Below are 21,828 nucleotides of genomic sequence, written 5' to 3' on the forward strand. Positions count from 1 at the left end.
TCCTACTCCTCACATCAGCCTACCTTCCTCCATCCTTGTTATTTCAGCTGATGGGTTATTTTTATCTTTTCATTCAGAACAATATTCTTCCCTGATCACTTTCTTCATTCTTGCCAAACCATTCCCTCAAGTGCTTTTCTCCACACTTTCTAAATCCAGTTGTAATTTCTATGTTTTCCAAACCATAAGATAATCAAAATGAGCAAACCCCATGCCCTACAGAAGAAGTCCTTCAAAGGATTAATTCATTCAGTGGGGACAATTACCAAGAGATAGAAATCTGCTATGTATGCTAAAATCTCTTTAGTGTTCTCATCTACAATGCCCCTAAAAAGTCAAAAGAGAAAAAGGGATGCCATCCGATCTTGCACAAGCAGATGTCCGCCCATTTAATGGGATCCTTGCCTTACCCTGCGGTCCCCTGATCCACCATTCCTTCATCACCATTATCCCCTAAAGCAGATTCGGGGAGCAGACAGAGTGTGGGAGGAATCAACTTTGCTGATCGATGTTACTCTGTTAGCAGGCAGAGATTACTGGATTTCGCCGGAAGCAAAGCTGGGATTTATTTTATATTTAACATACCACAGATAGGCTGGGTTCAAACAATCATATTAAGGATTAAAGAGTCAAGATATGAATGAGCTTTTTGGGAGAGACTTGTGCCTCAGCTTACATGTGCTTCTAAATGCAGCCACAGACTTCACCTGCAGTGAAAAAGGATCTTGTATTATTTTCATTTCCTTCCCAGTAAAGATCGTATGTTGAAACATTAAACACTGAACATGTTAAGTATTGTAAATAAATGCCACTTTCCAGAGGCATTTCAGAGCTTTGTTCCTTTTTTCTTTCCAGCTAGAAACTATACTTTGTCCCTTCTAATCTGCACACAAGCACACTCCAAACATGGATCCATTTTTTCTCCACTAATAAAATAAATGAGTGCTGTTGGTATTCATTTCTTTTAACAGAAATTAAATTGGCCAAGCTGAATCTCCAAAGCACAAAGGATTTGTATTCAACAATGTTTATTGAACACTGACAAGGTGTTCAACTCCAGACCAACAGAGAGCGCTTTAATGCATAACTAGGACTCTGCAAATATATCACTTACTCGATATTTATATCCTGCTTTCCAACATCAGGAACAGAAATTTTCACAAAAGTGCAATGATGGGAGAAGCTGCACTTTCTGAACTTATCACCATTACACAGTGGTGAACTGAAAGATCACTGAAGGCAAAGTTCGATCAACTTGACTGGCTCAGACTTTTTCAACAGGGAAATTAATCTTCTGTAGCCCATTTTCTCTGTGCAACATCAAGAAAAGAAGCAGACCACTTGCAAAGCCTCCTGGCCTTTCGCACGATATCTCCTCCCCTCCATAAGCAGCAATCATAACTCCTAATACACTCCCCAACTACATTTCTCTCTCCGATACCCAGCCTCATGTAGTTGGTGCATTTTTTCTTATTCTCTCCCTTTTTCCCCATTCTATTTCACCATCCCTCTGCAGTATTAAATTTCCAAACAGCTTTTGCTGTCACTGCCTACAAGTACCAAAATGTTTTATTAAGTCTTTGCAGAGAGCATATGCTGGTCTTGTTGTATTTTGATTTGTTGATTCTGGGTTCAAACTCAGAAAAGGCAAGGGGAAAGTGGTCCCTTTGCTTTCAGAACTGCTTTTCTAAGACAGTAAATCTGCATCCCTGGCCTAAGGATGCAATCGAAACACCATTGATGGATTAATCGCAGTATTACCATAGGCCTTATTTACTGTTTCTGTACCAGTGAGGCAAGAGGGCTGCAGCAGACTAGCAGCCCTAGTTAGCTTTTAATTTTTACTGGATGCCTTCTCCCAAATAAGAGGGAAGAAAATTTGAAAACTGAATTAAAATAACAGAGATTTGAATGCTGAACTTGAAAAGAAAAACTCACTAGAAAAAGTCCTATTCGTTTTAGCAATGTCTGTTTATGGCACATAGGGTAGTTGGATGAAGCTCCAGCTTTGTGGCAAAAGTACAGGACTAAGATCCAATTCGCTTACTGTAACACAGAGTTGACCAAGAGTTCTTTAGAGCAAGAGCACATAATCTCAGCCCTGGGAATCAAATCCAGTTTGCCCAGGCTCCCCATATGGCCATGCCAACTTCCCTTCACTCCTCTCCAACCAACCACTAACAGTGTGGTGATGTCCAGCTTTTGTGCTGTGTCCTTGTTCTGGGAAAGGTGAGAGACCTCTCCTAAAGCTTCCTTACTGTCACCAAACGCTTCAGGAGAATATATACAATATATGCTCTTGTCTCTGACTACCACTGGGGCATCTCCAAAACAGAGGTTGGCTCACAAGCAAGAAAAGGTTTGGTACTCCCAGCTTTAGCTGCTCCTGCTGCTTGCACCAGGGTTCAAGCAGGAAAAATCTGGCAGCAGAAACAACAGCAATGCTGGTGAAAGTTACCCATGTGTCTGAATCTGGTTTAAGGCTGCAAAACTTTGTTGACTCTCATGGGAGTAGACTCCATGTAATGTCATAGGGCAGACATTTGAGTAAATATGCATAGGATTGTTTTACATGTGGAGAAAGTCTTTGAGAATATTTTCAGAATATACAGATACGACGTATTATGCAAACATCAACGTATTGTACATAGATATATTCAACCATGTTTGCCTTTTGCAGCAAACATAGTTGAAATACACTGGAGAACCCAAACTGGTAATGAGTTTAGATCATTAAATTTGTTTTGAAACTCTTTACTTCTCAGAACATGATTTGCACTTCTGACCATGACAATAAAAGTTCTCAATTACAAGGACTGGCCAGGAAGCATATCATGGTCAGCCAAGCCAGGGCCCACTGAGCCACTCAGTCAATGGAATGGGGGAACGGAACAAAACATCAGCAGACATGGCATCAAAGGGAAAGAATTCCCACTGAAATAAAAACTTCTCACCAAGTATTTACACATGCTTGAACCTGCAGTGACATTCATGGTCAGAACTTGTAAGCAAGCACTGGGGGTTTTCACACATGTTGTCACATTACCACATACAAGGAGGTGATTTTGCTCTGAAAAGGCACACAAACCACTAAAAGAATTTGATTGGGCATGTAAATGGAATAAATATGCTTCCCCAAAGTAATTGCAAAATAAGCTCCTAATGATTAGAAGAAAAAGTCCTTTTTTTCTATTGGGCATGTTCATCCAACTAATGCACATTCACCATAGGCGACCTTGGACTGAATATCTCCAGAAATATCAGCAGTCATTAGCTATTTTAGAACATGAAAATGCAGGCTTAATTGGCAGACAAGGCCTACTTTCCATTTTCCTCTTACATGCTTTTAAAATTAATGAAGAAACAGCCACAAAGTTACCAAAGATGCCCCACTTTGGAACATACAAGTAGTCAGATGGAGCTTCAGAACATGTCTGGCTAACTTCCTTCAAATTGTCTACCACATTTGATAGCATCTTATTATTTGCACATTATCCTGATGAGTATTACCAATCATTTTCTACCTACTCCCTAATAGCTCTTAAAATGCAATTGCAAGAACATGAAAAATGATTGTAAGAAAATACCAGTTTTACCATTAACACTGGAGACAAAATCTCCCGAACCAGCCCATGCTATAAGTGCATTTCACCGATAAGTAAATGATAAAGAGGTTATTCCAAAATATTGATGAATTGAAGTGCTATTCTAAAATATTTTAAGTTACTAAGAAACATGTATACATATTTAAGAGTATAGTAAGATAAACTAAAATGTACTTGATATATATCTCTTCTAGTAGGACATCAAACCCTACACTAATGTGTATGCCTAGAAAGGGACCGATTCAAGTTCCAGGACAGGAACCATGAACTTTCCTGGCTTTTAGCATTTTTTTAAACATTGAACACATTTTCATTAGCTGCTGCAATGAAAGATTATACATGGTTTCTGTCAGAGGGGAAATTAATCTGAACTCTCTCAATTGCATACCCAAGAATAAAGAGTTAAGTGTCTGCTTACCACATGCAATATATTCTGATTAGGTCTAGTAAGAATATATATACCCTTTCCATGAAAGAGAAGGGATGGCTAAATCTAGGGACCACAAAATAAGGCAAGAGAAGTAGGAAATGACCAGGCTTCTTTTATTTGAAAGGCATTGTTTCTGTCAAAACCATTCCTCGTACATCTTCTCTATCAGTTCCGCATGATCCCTTTGACTAAGATTTTATACAAAACACCCTTTCACAGTAATTAACAGAGCTGGGATATAATGCTAGTATTAACTTTAATAGCATATACATGACCCATTAAAACAGCTAGTACTGAGGATGACGATAACATTGAGGAATGGAAATAACCTTGTGTACACCAGTGGTTTTCAACCACCGGTTGGTCCACAGGAGATTTCCTGCTAGTCTATGAGTGGGGGACGCATCCCACTCACTACAGACCCGTTCAGGGGCTGGCTGTGCTTCACCACCAATTCCTCGGTTGATATGGCATTCGTGGGAGGTGTGCCAGGGTCACCAAGGGGGCTCAGGGAGGGGAGAGAGGGCTCAGTGGGAGCCAAACTGCGATTTTGGTATTTTGTTCTTTTGTTGGCATGTTTTATTGCTCGGTTTCTAGTTATTCTGGAGAATTTTCACTTTTTGGTATTGTGTTTGGAAACTGATACACAGACTGTATTATGTGTATGGTGTTTTTTGTTTCCGTCTCAGTCCCCAAGGTGGTTTTCCTGTTTTTGCCAGGCCCCAGGTGTGGAAAAGTTGAAAACCACTGGTGTACACAACAAATGCCACAGATGTTATACTCCTCCTGTTAATGACTTTGAGGAGAATCACAATGAATTGTGCCTTTGGTAGCTAATGCCCATGTTCACTTGTAACTGGTACAAGTAACCTGCCTTCTTAAATCCACTGGCATAGGCCTTTACATTCCAACCTTTTTGTATGTGCAGGATATTACCATGACAAGGCCACACATGCCATTCACGTGCTGGTCAGATGTGCACAACTACTCTCACTAGCACATGAGAAAATGTGACCATGTTGTGAAAAGCCAATAAGAATGGCCTGTTGCTGTGGTTAAGAAGCCACCCAGCACCATTAAAATCTATGCATTTGCTCTTATCACATTACAAAAATTATTTGTATCAGTATTCTTTTTAAAAAATCAAGGCACACCTTTAATCCTAACTTCCATTACTGGATCCATTTTATATTTTTCAACCTCATGCATAACCTGTGACTTAACTGAAGAGCTCAATCAACCAGTTGGAGGCCAATACTTTATGACTTCCACAAATGCCTTACATCTAGGGCTCAAAGTAGAAATCGGTCCTTCCAAACTAGGTACAGTAGGAGTACTATATCCTTTTATTATGAAAGTTTTTTAAACTGATCTTGAGTATTGTTCAGCTAGAATAGGAACAAGAATGTTGTTTACCCTTGAGACTTTAGAATATAGGATTCAATCTAACCCTGCATCGCCCACATTGACTGGCAGCAACAGCCCTCCAGGTCTTCATGCAGGGTTCTTTCCAAACTTTGGCAGACTGAACCTTGGACTTTCTGCATGCAGAGTATCTATTCTGTCACTGAGCTATGCCCCCTCCCTGAAACAAACTTGCTATATTCTGCAGACAGCAGAGGTTAGATTTCATGCTTCATGAGAGGTCAACACCCTAACACCTGACACAACTGGTGTTGCAGATTTACTAAAGTACAGCTACTGCATTACATTAAAAAACTAGAGAGAAACATTAAGTTACTATATAAACATATATTTACAAATATGAATACTCAAAACGTTTATTCTCCCTCTAATTAAGTTAAATATTTTTATACTGTAACTAAAATTTCACGCAACCACTAAGCAGCAGATTACCTTGCACTGCAATCTCTAGTTCTCCCATTCTCATCTAGACCAACTCCAGTGGTTTTGGTGAAATGGTTCCAGATAGTAAGCTGGGGAAGTGTCCCTGTTCATTTGTAAATGAAAACAGATAAAAGCTACACAACCTCTTTAACACCGATGAGGAAAATCTGAATTAAACAGAAAAAGGATTTTCTGTGGATGGCTAAAGAGCACAACATAATCTCTTGTTGATTTTAATCTCTTGTAAAGTGCCCAGAGCCTACAGGAATGGGTCAGTATACAAAAATCAAGATAAAGGAACAACATAAGGAGCCCTGCCAAGCAGAACACACACAGAGATCCCCAATACTACTTTAGCCAGAATTAAAAATATGAATTTCAAATCCAAAGGCTTCCTGCCACACTCACTATGTGTGTCTAGACATATCGTGTCTATTCTTACACTAGTGCATGACCATAAATATGATATCACACCAGCCCAAAGGGGACTACTCTCACACTGCTAGCACAAATATTTAGGTATACACTTCAGTGTGCTGACAATTGGTCCAGTGTTTATACTCATCAATGAAGCAGCAAATTAGAGGCTTTATTAGGAGTTTGCCTTTAGGAGCTGATGTATGTCTGCCAATTATCATCAAACCTGCTGAGATCAGTGCAACTTTGTAGAGCAATGGAAGCAGGGAAGAAATGACGTGAACTACGTATCACAGACACCACGTTTATCAAAGAACCGATAGGAAAACTATCACCATGAAGCTTACAGCCAATAGGTTTGGGGGGAAATAGTGCATTTTGACTCAATGGGGTCCAAACATGGCACAGAGTACCTACAGCAGAGGTAGGGAACTGGAGGTCCACCAACTGTTCTTGAATTCCTATCAGCCCCAACCAGGAGGCCCAACCAATAGTGCTTTACTCTATGCTATGGCCTTCTCCCCTGCTCTCTCATATGCGCACATGTTTCAACTATGGAGCTTACTTACCTGCAAAGAAGTGCTTGAATAATTATTAGAACGAATTAAACCCAATCAACCTTATTTCCATTTATGAAAACTTGGCAGTTAATTAATAAAATAATTAGTTCAATAAAATAAATAATTCAATAAAAATTATGGAAAACTCACAGCATCAAAAGCAGACTCTTTGCCAGTCAGTCATCTTTGACTGAGATACCCCAAGTATTAAGCTGATTTATCGCCATGTGACCCTGTTCACATTGTATTTGCCATGGAAAAATGTAGTGGAGTTGCATAAAGTAGGGAGTGACTGCAAGAATGACTAGGCACTTCCCCTTGCAGACACAATTGCTATTGATATACGCAGTATCAGTTTCCCCAAGCCACTCCACAGACATACGTAAACTGTAGATTTTTACTAGTCAGATTCTCAGCCCAACTTACCTCACAAGGTTTTTGTGAGAAAAAGTTTGAGAGGTGGAGGAGGAGGAGGAGGAGAATGATGCAAGCTGCTTTGAGGTTTTTTTTTTTTTTTTTAAGAGATAGGATATAAATCTACTACTAATAAATATTTACGTACTTCAGCGATTAAGACCTTCCAGCCTACAGGACTAACACAGCCCACAGAAAGGCCCTCAGTGTCCCTGCGTTACCTCCAATTACTCACCATTTTCCTGCTCCCCTACCCAAATGGCATTTAGAATTCTTGTAAGACCACTGTACATACGTGGATCACAGAAGTAAATTTGCAGAATGATGCAGGCATGTCAAACACTGATTTTTTGTTTTTGTTTTTTTGCTTTGAAAGGCACTGACATACCAAGAGCAACCTGAAAGACCATCTTCTCCCATGCAAATCCTGCTCAGGTCTTAAGAACTGAGGCGCCTTCCCCTGCCCCCCTGCCATTGCCTTCAGATCTCAGGATTGCAGGCTTCCCGGTCAAAAGAGGGGAGGTTTGTTCCTTCTCTGCCACTGGAAGGCAAAGACCACTCCATTGAAGCAGGACTTTAGCATGTAAACAGGTTGCTGGGTTGGATGTGGTTGTTATGCTACTTTGTTTTCACTGTGTTTTAATTTACTTTTATTGTTTTAAACAAGTGTATTTTGCTTTTTTCACTTTTAGCCAGCTTGTGCACCATTCTTCTTGGCAGAAAAAGCAGGTTACAAATTAAAAATAAAATCAAGAAAGCATATGGAGCTGCCCTAAGTGACAAATCAGCTCCAACCTTTGCAGATATATTTAAAAGAAAGCAAAACATTCATGTCAGGATGAACACAGAACCGATGAACAAATGGCCTATATGAATGCACTAGAGCTCCCCACTCCTAATTATGGAAACTGGATACCTTATTCACCATGTATCCCTGTGGGACAGTGTGACCTTATATAAACACATCTTCCCAATTATAAGAAATTCTAATTATTCAAATAATTCCACTCTCTTCCAAACAGCACAGGTAAATGAGGCTTATGTTAAACAGAATGATGCAGCTTTGAAATTAGTCTTTCAAAAAAGAAAAAAGAACAGAAAATAATTGCATATGTTAGCAATATACAGTAAAGTCATGTTGAATATATTGGCTTCAATCCAGTTAACCCTACAATTGCCAGGTACAGAGCTGCAAACACCTGCTCATAGCCACACACGTTCGAGGTTTGCCAGATGATACCACAGTATGCTCTATTGTATACATTCCAGCTCAAATCTATGCATGTTTACACAGAAGCAATTCCCACTGTGTTCAGTGGAGCTTACTCTCTGGATAAGTGTGCATAGAATTATAGCCTTAGAGATTCATTCAAAGTATAACCACCATCTTCCATCTTATTGAACAGTAAACTGGAGAAAGCAGATTTTGTCACAATGAGGACTGCTTTTGGAATGTATTTCATAACCATTTAAACTTCTGTAAAAAAGCTTTAGTCACATGAACCCCTCCACTGGACTGTTTCAACAGACTCTTGACCCTATTCAATGCAAAATGGGACATTTTAAGTTAGTCTCTTGAGTTGTAGAACTACTAACTGGATAATCTAGTCCCCAACATCCTCCTCTCCCTCCCCTGAAAACAGAAGTCTTCAAAAACAGAAGATTACTTCTGCTGTACTCCTGTCACTCATCCTTCCAAATCCAGAGAGCTGTGTTCACAGAAGGGCAGCAGGAAGCAACCAGGCTTGGGGAGACATTAGGTTGGGCTTTAAATGAGCTATATGGGCTGAACCAGTTTCACAGTACATAGATAACTTAAACTAGGACAGATAAGCCTTGGCTGCCATGTTGAATTGTCATCCCACTTTTTTATATTTTGGAATTTGATGAGAAAAAACCCTCTTACAAGTAGGGCACCCCTTCCCTTAACACTGCAAGATGCCACTGTCTCCACATTTTCTGTTCTAGTTTACTTTGAAGCTCTTCAGTCCTTCTTCTGCTTGTTGTTCCCTTACTGCTTGTATCTTGATCAAATCTTTCCTACTGTTTATAAATGGAGAGAAAATTCAAGCAGTGTAATTTTAGTTGGTTCTCCAGCTTTCCTTCAAATAGAGGCCAATACGTCTCCAGCCACAGATCAATACAATGCACACACATTTTGTAATTCTACTCACACACCCAACCTCATTTGCAATCCAAGACATTTGGATAATCAGGAGGGTCAAACAAACAGGAATGTCATTTAAACACTGCACAAATTCAAAATTTCCTCCAATCACTGGGATGTATAGTGAGAATGTAAAGACAGCTAGAGAAATCGACAACCCTTCTCAAGCAGGGGCTCGTGGAGAACAGGGGAGCACCAAAGCATAAATGTAGTTCTTTTTATTTTAATTTTTTCAGAAAAATACAATTACAAAAACATTTAATAAAGGAAAACAATACACAAAATGAAGTTTAAAAACAGAAATCACCCTTAGTGCACCCCTCCACTGGACCATGGCTGCCTAGTTTTGACTTGTTTTTCATTTTCCATTCTTTCCAAGATACCCCCTTCCAACCAAAATTGCAACCTCCTATTTTATTAATACATATATGGGGTATGTTTATTGAATATTATTAAAATCATTCTTCTTTACCAACTCTTTTTTCACTCATCTTATACATCAACTTGTCATTAACCACTATATTCCAAACGGCTTTATACTATTCAATTAATTGGAGATCCCTTTTCTCCTTCCAATTCTTTGCTATTCATACATGAAGTTCTAACATATGTAGACTGAACCATGCTGAATACTTCTGTGAACTGGGAAGACTGCACTCACCAAGAGTCTGATAGTCTTATGTTGTCTGTTTCCATACTGTTAAGAAAAAGGACCCACTGCATTTCTGTGTTGCTGAGTCCAATTCAAAATGCTGGCATTGCTCAATTAAATCTATATGCCTCAAGACCTGAGAGACTGCCTCCTGCAATATGACCCTATTCAAACACTATGGTCTCCCGCTGAAGGAGGTTCAGAGAATGGCAACAAGGGAGAGGTCCTTCTTGGTGGTAGGATACTCCTATGGAACAATTCCCCAGTAAGGTCCACCTAGTGCCTTTTTAAAAGCATTACATTAGTGCACTTCAAATATTCCAGACGTTTGACGGTATTCTGTAAGTTGTTTTAACAAGCCCTATGATTTTTCATATAGAACCTTCAGAACTATTTCGCATTTGTGGCATACAAATACTTATGTGTTATCATACTATCATAATCTCCATAAACCACCCAGGGAGCTTTGGCTATTAGGATGTATAAGAAAGCAATGAATGAGATGAAACCAGAACTTCCCCTTCTGCTTGGGATACTACCATTGCGCCCATCCATATACAGCAACATCCTTCCTATATAGCGCACAGGTGATCATACCTATCATTTGCAAGAAAAAACTGCTGAGAAGTAGGCAGTGGGCACTCACCCCAAGCCGCCACTGACAACTGCTTGCTCTCTAGCTCCAACAGGTGACTGCTGCCAGCAGCTGCCACCACTTCAGTTGAGAGTGAGAAGATACCAACAGTGCCTGGAGTCTCCACCTGAGGCCTGTGTCCTTTGCAAGGAATCCTAGCAGCCTGCCCCATTCACTTGCAGCTAAGCAAGCAAAGCAAAAGTGGCAGATCCCTTCAGAATCTCTGGGAAATAGGAATGGCAAAAAGAAGAGCATACAGGCTAGTGGACAGAGTAGTAGCTCCTCCCATTCTTACAAACTCTGCTGCAAGCTAGAGACAGGGGCATCTGGTTAAGATGGCGGCTATGGCAGGCCAGAGGTTCTCCTTGAGCAACTGAGGCCTCAGCAGCTGCTCAACCATGTCATGCCCAATGGGCCCTGCATGATATAGGCTAGATAATATATGAAAGATTCTCAACAATAAACATTCTGCAGCCACGAAGATGAAGAATAGCCAAAACTTGGCACTAAATTAAACAAATGGGTTCCCATCTTTAGTCTTTTACCAAAATAATTTACTGAAGCATAAGCAGTAAGCAGACTCAAGGCTAGAATGTCATACAAACCATATATTAACCCAGTCAGCAATAAATCTCCCCCTTCCCTCCAAGCTCTATGCTACTTTCTTAAATAGCTCACTATAAAGCCCCAACCTAATTAAAAACAGCTTCCTCTACAACAGCGGCCTTGATTTCACTTATTTACACATTAACTGCAGCCTCCGTTTGGCCAATCCAGTCTATTCCCTGTACTACGCGGGGCCTTTTATCTGCCCTGGACAGCATTTTCTCCAGCAGATGAAGTAGATGCCGATTGATTTGCTGTCGAGCATGGTAAATTAATAGCAACAAATTGCTGAGGGCCCCATCTCACTGCACCACCATGCTTCGGCAGTTTTGCTTTATTTGCTCCATGATGGGCAGCAGTCAGGCCTCTTCAAGTCAATTTCTTCTTAACAACCTGCAATACTTTTCAATGGTGAAAATAGAGCTGTTCCTTGTAAGTCAGAAATCAATATCCTATTGCCCTTAGAAAATGCTAAACAAGCAGTATTGGCAATCCACTTGGTACCAGAGGGTATCAGATATAATGCAAATCCATACCACTTCCCTCCTTGTAGTTATTACAGTTTGCTAAAAGGTTCCTAATGCCATTTATCATCATTTACCATCGACTACTGCAGCTACGATTATGATATCCTATCAGCTGGCCAGAGCCCTTTCATTTCTACTCAATTAATATTTTAGCAGCACTCAAATGGTTGTTGCCTAAGACGTGTAATAAAATTTACATGGATTGCACTGAAATGGAGGAAGAGGGAGGAAGGGGCTACAGTGGTGATTTTAAAAAGAAATACACGTGTCGTTCATTTTTCTATGTCCAGCTTCAAGGTCTGATCTTCTTACAAAAAGAAAAAAAATACACTGGAAAAGGAGATCACTTTGAGAATTCTTTCTGCTACAGTGAGTTTAACTGAAGAACAAAGCACTACTGTTCCCTCAAGTCAGGGAAAAAAACCCATCCCAGAATGATATTTCCCTCCTACCACTGGTCCTATTCACAAGTGTTTTATCTACAGCCAAGTGTCAAGCCTTATTTTGGGGGATAAATTGCCAGTAGCTGAATAAAGACACTCCAGTATTTGATTTCCCCACATGAGATTACAATGCATAATAATCAATTAAAATATTACTAGATTCCAAGCCATCAGAAAAGTGCAATTTAGCACACCCAAACTTAACTGACTTTTCATTTGTTTTCTTTTTGAAAATACTGTATGGTTTAACAAGAGAAAAATTGCCATGGTACTGTCTGCCTAGAGAGTTTTTGCTATTGAACAAGTACATAAATGAAATAAAGTAAACAGGTTTAAGAGGACATTACTAAGAAAGCCCCATTACTACCTAAAAGGCACTTTTTCCTTGGTAAGTATAGTCAAGAATTTAGACTTAATAGCATCTAAACATAAGAATGGTTAGTAATACTTTTCCCCCACTCCAGATAAAAGTGCACTTTTTCATCCAGCATCTCCCAGCAGATCTATCCAATTCTATTGATCTTAGTAGCCATTGGCAAAATCATTGCTTAAAAATTTTACACTGTTATGCCACACACCAGGGTTGTTAGTGGTAGGTAGAAACAAAACAAACAAAAATTCAGAGAACTAATGCTATCAGTCTAATGCTATTTACTCAGTTACCAAAATCTAAATTAATTATGTTCTCAAACATAATTGTTAAAAATTGGCAACATTATGCAGGCTTAATTAAGATTAAATCCAATTTACTAAATGTACTTTAATTGGTACTAATTACATTAGCTTTCCTTTCAGAATGACAAATTCCCCATAGGTTTCCCTTTAATAGTCTTCTATCAAAATCAACACAGGATGACGGATGATCAGCCCTGCAAAAGGGGAGGGGAAAGAAATAACATTCTCTTTAACCCTACCCCACTTCTGAGCTGCGCACGCGTACATAGCTATGCGCATTTATCCTTTTATCAATTTGCTAAATCACAGAGTCATGACTCCATCACAGCAATCATTTTCTGTTCCAATGAAAAAGTTCTCTAAAAATAAATACTCTATGGCTGGGAGCAGCCAAGAAGAACAGACGCTTGAACAGCAAAATACACAAAGGTTTCAAATATCAGGGCCACCAATTACTAGGGTACTTCCAGGGACTCCAGGGAGCCCTTCTTTTGAACCCTCCGAGACGCAGATCTAATAAGCGAATAAGCCTAACCTGATCTTGAGAACTAGACCCAATTATGCCTCAGGGCAACTCCGCTGCATTATTGCCTGCTTTCCATTACAAGGGCATCCAGCAACTACATCTGGAAAAGGAGCTAAGAGGAACCAAGGCTGTCTGCCTAGGAAAACAAATAAAGATAGATAGGCCTCTAGGTTTGGCAGGGTGGGGAGGTGGGGAGCGTACAGCTGGAGGGGGCAGGACAAAAGAAAATATCATCAGTAGGTGGTTTGCAGAGCTGCAAGTATTCCATAATGTGATAAACCACCCTCGGGATTTTATGTGATTGAATATAAGAAGAAAACCCACAAATAATCCCAGAAGCAGATCACTTTGTCCCAGTTGGGAAGAATGAGTTTGGCGGGTGTGGGGGAAGAGTAAAATGGAAGAATTTAAGGCAGCAGCCTGAAGGCGATATTACTTAGAAGTGGGTATGCACGTCTCTGAAAGTGCGGCCTTCAGTGTTTCCACCGCGGCAGATGAAACAGGATGTAGCAGCCTCTAAGCTGGAAGGCCAGGGAGTTAGTTCTCTGATCCTCATTATCAAGCCCACATATTACACAGCGGAGAGAGATGAGAAGATAAGATTTTTAAAATGATAGTTCTATGAAGAACTTTCTTTGTTGTATTTCATTAGCGTCAGCAGCGTGCGATAAAACCTATTAAGAAGTGTTTGGTGCGAGGGTGGAGTGTTTACACTGCTAACCTGAATAGAAATGACAGTAATGGAAAAAGTGATATTCTAATTAAACTCAATCCTACAAAATTGGCACATTTATAAAATTAAATGTATGATTTCCTCAGCACAACCTGCTGAATAATGTTTCCAAACTAAAATATTTGATTTTGATTTAAATTTGACCACTTCTTTCTGTACCACCCACTTGCAGCCCGATCACAGTCGCATGGTCACTGACTTCACACCTAGACTTTTGCTCCTTCCAAAATATGCCCCCTCCCATATACACAAAAAAATCTAGATACATATTTAATTATTCTGGATATACTGTGGAGTGGCTACCTAACCACTCTGTAGGTAAACCCCTTGGAAAAAATGCATCAAGCTGAGCCATTGAAATGTTGGTTACTAATTTTGTTAATATATACTACATTAAGATGCCATATTGTCTTTACCTTTTAAACAGTTGGAATTTTAGCACTGAATTCAACATATAAAAGAAATTTCCATTGCTTAACATCCTGATCCTACTTTATTCCTCTCAGTGGACACTCCCAATTGTTCCCAATTACTTATAGCACCCACTTGTCAATTTTACTGTTAACCACTGAAACTGTGAATATTTGCACATAACATTCAACACTGGCATGAAGACAATTGACATAACAAGCTGTGCTCTATGTATATCACAGGATAGGAGATGTATGCTCCAACTGTGTTATTATGCCCAGTGAAAACAGATTTCCAGTTGTGACAAGCTCTTAATAGTGTAAATTCAGAGGGGGAATGCTACCAAACCATAAACAAAATTCCAAAGACAAATGCTCAAATATGGAATTAAACACTGATCAGAAATATCATGCAGCATGTCAACTGCCATCTTTCTAGTTCTTTCCACAGTACACAATTCTAATAAACTTTAATAACATACAGGCATGTTCCCTGGAACAAGTTCATAGTTGTAAATCAAGTGGGGAAAAATCTTGCTAGAAAACAAGCCAAAACCAGTTCTCTATCAGGAACAGTTAAGCTCATTCTGTGAATTATCAAGAGAAGAAATCTAATTTACTACACCACACTTTAAGCTACTGATCTTGGCCTAATTGCTAGTTATAGGACAGAGCTGCATCTCAGTATGGGCTCATTTACTATGAAGAATGATTGGCACTAAGACATTGGACTTTTTTGAGGAGATCCACCTAAACAAAATGAGGGGGGCTCCTCCCTATTCAACAATTTTCTTTTGTCAGTCTTCCTATCCCAACAGTTTTCCACTTATTTGCAATTTAACAAAATAAAGACATGTGTCCTTCGACGTTAAGACCTTTTCAGTGTAGTTATTTATCTCAACAAGGTAACAGCGCGAATTGAATAGCTTCAACCTCCAATCCTGCTTTGTATTCTATAGACCTTTGCAAGAAGAAATTATTCCATTAATCATTACAGAACAGAAAGTTTCCCTCAGGTATGTGGCTCCCAGAATATGAGGACCAGACAGGTCAATCTGCACAAGTTTCTTACAGCAGGTTCACATTTTGCCGCACAGAAGAAGAGCTATTCAAATACTTGACTACAAATGAAAGAGTAATTTAAATGTTACTTTATACAAAAAGATAAAATGCTTTGCCTACCTGTTTATGCATCTCTATATTCAACCCATACGACATTTCATAATACTAAGAAGAAAGGAAAATGGATTTTAGAACATGTAATCACATGAATGCATCCAATTTTGAAGGCATAAAGCATTGTAAGATAGCTAAACTTCCTGTCTTTCTAAAGATCACACATTCCTAATTTTTGTTCATCTGTTTCTAATTCTACCACGTTTAAACAACTACTCCAGAAAGGAGAGAGCCACACATGCATACCAGAAAGGAAAAATAGCAAGTGCCATAATTAAAGATCAGGCAAGCCCCAGATACATTTTGTTCCACAGCACAAATTTAAGTTGCTAGAATGCCATAAATGCTAGAAAAAGGTCTAGGTCGTATACACATCAGCAGCATGAAAAAGAATTCTCTTTCAACATTTTAAATTAAAATATAAAATAACTACAATTAAATACAGACTTTGTGAACAAAACTGCCCAACGACACTAATTTGAAGTAGATACCCCATTGTTAAAGCCTTCTTTCCCCATATCCACAGGGTTTGCCTCTTAGCACTGCATGCTTTAGCCACATTAGACATGTGAAGGCCAGAATATAAGCTTTGATGGATAGTTTGTGCTTTGGCTAGAAGGCTGCGTCTCTCTCAAGGTTATTGTCCTCCCTAAAACTGAGTCACTCTATCACATAAAGAAAGTAATTATTTCCTCTCATAAGCACAGAGGAGCAAACAAAAACCTCTTTGGGTATCATGATACATTAAAAAAATATGTGTTTAGCGACTTCGTCATACACTGATTATTGCTGAGAGAAGTTCCCAGATAAGTGAGGCAGAGGGGCCTTTTCTCCAACTCTGGTCTGACAGACTCAATTAAACATGAAGCTTTTAACCAACCCCTCATAAGCAACAGGTTCAAGTAGCATGACTTTATTAAATTGCTGGTCCTTTTTATCTTACCTTTGAAAATATATTTTTCCTGTTTTGAAACACAGATGTATTCTGCAAGTTAAGGAGTGAGGCAGGAAATGCAGATTTGAAAGCTTTCACCTCCCAGTATGAAAATGTAGATCTGCCTCCGACTCATGGAATAGATCTTTATCAATATATTAAAAGTTAAGGGATTCTATACATTTAAAATATGTATGGTACAAATGCTGTGGAACTACTGCTCTACAGGATATATTGCAAGTTGGAGTACATCTATTTATTTCAAAGGAGGCTTGGACAGAAGAAGGTCCAAGAGGACTGTACCATGAAAGGAAAACTTCACATCAGAACTATCAATACTAAATGGACATAAAGCCTTTGAATTCCAGCCTTCGTCATAAGAGTACCTCCATCGCAAGCTCACTAGCTAGCCGCCTCCAGCAATCTGAGCATTTCTCCTATTCATAGGCCACACTAATAAAATAGACATTTTGAATTCATTATGCTGCTTGCTTACCATGACATAATGTCGCTGCATCTCTGTCTTTTCACTGGCCAGTTTTTCACATTCTAGCTTTAGACTGTTCAAGAAAAACAAACATCCATGAGTTTGAGGCAACACAAAAACATGCTGTCGTGGTTTTATTTCTCGTAATATAGAAGTCTTCCCCTATATGTCACCTTCTGTAATGTTCATAAAGAGACAAAAACAAATAGTTTAAAAATCTCTATAATTTTCGTCACCAGTAGGTATACTAGACTTTTACTTAAACACAAGGCAGGAAAGTTTGGAAATAAATGCCTTGGACCAGGAGGAAAGAACACATGCACACACGCACACAGAGATGATTTGTTAGGAGGCTTGACTATCACAAAACGATAAAAGACTATGATACAAGCTGATTTTTACATGTGAACTTATTTGCCCTTAAACAGATGATGTAACTTTGAGTAACTACTCAAAACACATTAAGGATTTTAGAATGTCAAAGAAAGCAGCACAACAGCATCCACAAGCGACACCTTGTGAGCAATAAAGCATCCTTTGCATTGTTCGCTTTCCCCCTCCTCATTTTTAAAAGCCCAGTGCAACAATCTTGGGAAACCTCATTTCTCAAAGAGAGTATGAAGTACTTTTGCCTTAAGGATAATGAAAGAACACTCCAGCTCCAATTCCAGTTTATCAGTACCTGATGCAGCATGTTGTCACACACAATATGAAGGAGATGGGCAGCTCCCAAAGAACATTTAAGCAAAAATACACACAGGAAATTTTTAAAAAATCATCCCCCCACTGTGCCCCTAAAGTGGGGAGGGATCCTTGTCCAGCAGCTGCCAATCCTCTCACTTCTCACATTATCTTCTACTCCTGCTTCCTGCTCCCCATAAGACCTCTTACGTGTGTTTTGGTGTCAGAAATGCCAAGAAGGCTAGCCCCCATCTGGATTAATTCAGAGGGATGGATTTTGTTTTTCTCTCTCACTACCTCCAATGAAGTGTTGTTTTTTTAACACACTCAGTGGCATGTTTAAAAGTACACTCATAATATTTTGAAACCTCCCGAGTCAAGGGATCTGGTCACAGCTCAAGCCAAGCTGTCTTGGGCAAGATGAAGGAGATGAAATGACACAGTGGTATCAAGGCTACGACCTGTGTGTGTGTTTGTTTTTGTTAGGGGGAAAGGTCACATCTTTAGAAAAAAACAAGTATACTCTCTTTTTTTTTTTCTACTCCAGCCAAAGAGAGGGACCTCTATACCTGTCTTCCTCACCTCCATAAGAGGAGGATGGGGAAAGAAAAAAGTGGCAAGAGACAAGCAAACACAATGCTCGGGGAAAGTAAACATCATTACCTGTGGTACTGAGCCTGTAAGAACTGAAACTCCTCTTTAATCCGATCGCAAGATTCAGAAATGGTGAATTTGAAGGGTTGAGCAGGCTGATGTGGTGCCTAGAAGCGGTCATGAGAATGAAATGTTTTAATTACTCCTCAGCGAAGCCAGCCCACTGGTGCATACAACACATACAAACATGCCTGGCGAGGTCACCCATACATCACTAATGAAAAGAGCTATTAAAACTGACTTTCCTGAGTGTATGCGCGCGCACTCTCTCTCTCCCCCCCCCCACCTCCTTCCCTCCCTCTCTCGCGCACACACACGCAAGACAGAGTGTTTCTGTCTTTCAATCACAAGAGTCTTCCGCCCTTACACACGCACAAAGTGTCTTCCCCACACCTCTCTAAGCCTCTAATTGAGGGAGCGCCTGGTCTTCGATTGCTCATCTCCCCACTCCCACCTAACCACCCGCAGTCTCCAGGCTTGGGAAAGAAAAGGGAAACGCTACTACCCTTGTTATTAACCGGGATAAGAAAGGCGGAAAGGGATGAAAAGGGGGCAAAGGCGCGGAAATCGCAAGGCACAAATGGGCAATACACGCGCTGCCAGATAAAACGAATTAAGCGCGAGGAACCTCGGCTCTCGCTCTCTGCAAAACTGGCCTCGAAATCCTTTCAAACGCTAGCAAGACGGGAAGTACTATAAACATCTCCCTGACATCGTAAAGCTCGGAAAGCCAAAGACAACAATAAGAAAATGGCTACAACTCAATTGTTTCACCCAACTCTCCCTCCCGCCTCCTCTTCACCCCCTCCCTTTCCCCGCATTTGCGTTCTCAACGCAGGAGGCAAAGCGGGCCGAAGATTTGTCTTTATTCTTGCCGATCGTCTCCGGTCTATTTTCTCTCTCTTTCTCTCCCCCCGCCCCTCCAAAACTCGCGGCGCGGTTGCGCCCCTCCCATTTTGTAAACAAGACTTTCGGAAAGGGGGGAGAAGAAGGGCATCGGCAAAGGGGGGGCTCCCACACACGGCACAGCACAAGTCGTAAGCCCCCAGCCCTGGTCACGCCGGCTCGCTCGGCGCTACTCACCGGGTGTCTGGTTTGAGGGTACATCTTGCTCAGATCGCGAATCATCCAAACCGATTTAGTGGGTGCTCTGGGCCAGAAGGAAAACTCGGTTCATTGATTTTAATTGCAACAATGCAAAGAGGACGGATGGAGGCGGCGGCGGAGGACGGAGCTGCCCGACGCCCGTGCTTTGAGGAGCGTCTCCGGCTCTGCCCGTACTCTGCCACCCCAGGGACCGGAGGGAACACACAAGGCGACGAGGAGCAGGAGGAAGCGGCGGCGGCGGCGATATCCCCGGCAGAAGGGGGCCCGTGCCACATTCCACAGGGGCTGTCACTGACCGACGTCCGTCATCGCCGAAGAGACCTCGGCCAATTCAGCCCGCTCCGGCGCTCCCACGCCCAGGGCCCTGAGCGATCCGAGCTTTCAAGCGGCTGTTGGCCTGCGACGGAAGGTTTCGGACAAGTCCCTCTTCCGAGGTCCCGACGTGCGAAGGCTTCTCCTGCACGGCGCCGGCTCCCTCGGTTGCGCTCCGAGGGTCGGCTTGCTCTCGCCCTCTCCCCCTTCACCGCGATCGACCCTCCTGCCGTTCCCCTAGATGGCAAGCAAGGGAAAGGGAAAGGGAAACTCCGTTCATACCAAATGCGATCCTCTCCCGCAGTGATACCTCCCGCAGCCGCCTCTTCCGTTTGAAAACTTTTATTGATCTTAGTTGTTGGCCGTTCGCAACGAGGCAGAAGGAAAAGAAGAAATCCGTGTCTTTATAGCAACCAAAAACTCCCGAGACGAAACGAATCGGATGTTGTTACTCCCGTCTTTCCCCCTTAGCAATTATAAGCGTCTTCAAAGAACTAAGTGCAATAACCTTTTGTTGTGGCTTTTTTTCCTTCTTCCTTCCCTTTTAAACGGCTCTTGTTCTCCCTCCCCCTTTAAAAAAATCTTTTTTAGAAAAAAGAAACAGGATCTTGATTGATTGAGTTGTTTATTTCCCCTTTTTTATCCTCTCCTCTTCCTTTGCAAACTCTTGCAAATAGCAACACAGAACAATATAACACGAAACCGCAGCGGCAGCCCAAACCCACCGCTCGGAACAGCTCTAACAACACGCTCTGGCGAGGTGACTCCTTTGACCAAATTTAGCAGCAGCAAATCATTAACATTCTGATACATATTCACAACAATCGGAAGACAAGGCTGCCGCGGAGCATCCCGGGATACGTAGTCCTTCACGAAGCTATTCTTCCTGGCTGGCGCGCTCTGTGTAATCAAGTAAACTACCACTCCCATCAGGAAGCACAAAACATCTTTAGGCTCCTGTCTCTTTCCCCCTCCCAGCTGCTCCTCCCACGGAGGGCGTCGCCAGCGACCAATCAGCAGTGGCCACTCATTAATCGCCGTTCTGTATTAATGCCCATCATTTCGCCGCTGACAAATGGGCTTACGGCTCTGGGGCGGGGGGGGCGGCTCTGCTTTGATTCCCCACGTGGGGCCCAGACGCCGTTTGGGTCGGCAGCCAATCGGACGGCTCCGTTTGAAGGGGCACTCCCCCAACTCTCCCTCCTCAGCTCTGCCTGAGGTGGAGCTTTGAGATTGCTGACGTTCGATTGCGCCGGCGTTCGAACAGGGGAAACATTTGTTCAGCTGTCAATCAAAGTAACGTGGGGTGGTGGTTGCTGCCGCCGCCGCTACTGCTGCCGGCTCTTGTCGGCTGGGTGGTGGCACAACAAGGGAGGTGTGCGGCGGGACCGGGGGATCCATTGAACCTCGCAGCGGCCCACCCCCACCCGGTGCCACTCATCGCCGCTGTATCACCCGCACCAGGAGGAATGCGGACTAATTAGGGGCCAATGTCTCCTTAAAGAGACAAGCTCGGCCTTGTGTAACGTGCCGAAACCCCTGTTGAGACAAGAGAGGGAAGATCACACTGATCCCACTTCTTTCAGTTCACATCAATTTTACGCGCCACTGGAGCTGGCATAATTTTCATGTGAACGGGACTGAATCGCTGCATCGAGCGAGCGAGCGAGCGGGAGACGGGGGCGACTGAGCCGCGCGGGGAAGGAGGAGGGGAAAGGGGGTGGGCGAGCGGAGCGGGAGATTGGGATCTTTTCATTTTCTTCCATTTAGGGAGATGTCAGGATTTCCCTGGCTATAAAAGACGGGGCTGTTAATTGGGCACAAAGACGC

At 41.6% G+C, this 21,828-nt stretch overlaps 1 protein-coding gene across 11 annotated transcripts in view; it reads right to left on the reverse strand.

The window, feature by feature from the left end:
- LOC123031600 (transducin-like enhancer protein 4) overlaps window positions 1-20,870 on the reverse strand; it is a 158,121-nt gene extending 137,251 nt beyond the window's left edge. For 8 of the 11 annotated variants that reach the window (XM_044446781.1, XM_044446780.1, XM_044446776.1 and 5 more), the window contains exons 1-4: window positions 19,663-20,870; window positions 18,589-18,686; window positions 17,254-17,317; window positions 15,830-15,874 (exon numbers count right to left, since the gene is read on the reverse strand). In XM_044446781.1, the coding sequence (XP_044302716.1) occupies window positions 15,830-15,874; window positions 17,254-17,317; window positions 18,589-18,686; window positions 19,663-19,707 (252 nt within the window). In that variant the 5' untranslated portion in view covers window positions 19,708-20,870. The remainder of the gene's footprint in view (window positions 1-15,829; window positions 15,875-17,253; window positions 17,318-18,588; window positions 18,687-19,662) is intronic. The other 3 variants (XM_044446770.1, XM_044446773.1, XM_044446771.1) reach the window with 3 other exon arrangements.
- Window positions 20,871-21,828: the final 958 nt, after the last annotated feature.

Source organism: Varanus komodoensis, unplaced genomic scaffold (assembly GCF_004798865.1).
Source record: "Varanus komodoensis strain SLA01 unplaced genomic scaffold, ASM479886v1 scaffold5, whole genome shotgun sequence".
Lineage (NCBI taxonomy): Eukaryota > Metazoa > Chordata > Lepidosauria > Squamata > Varanidae > Varanus > Varanus komodoensis.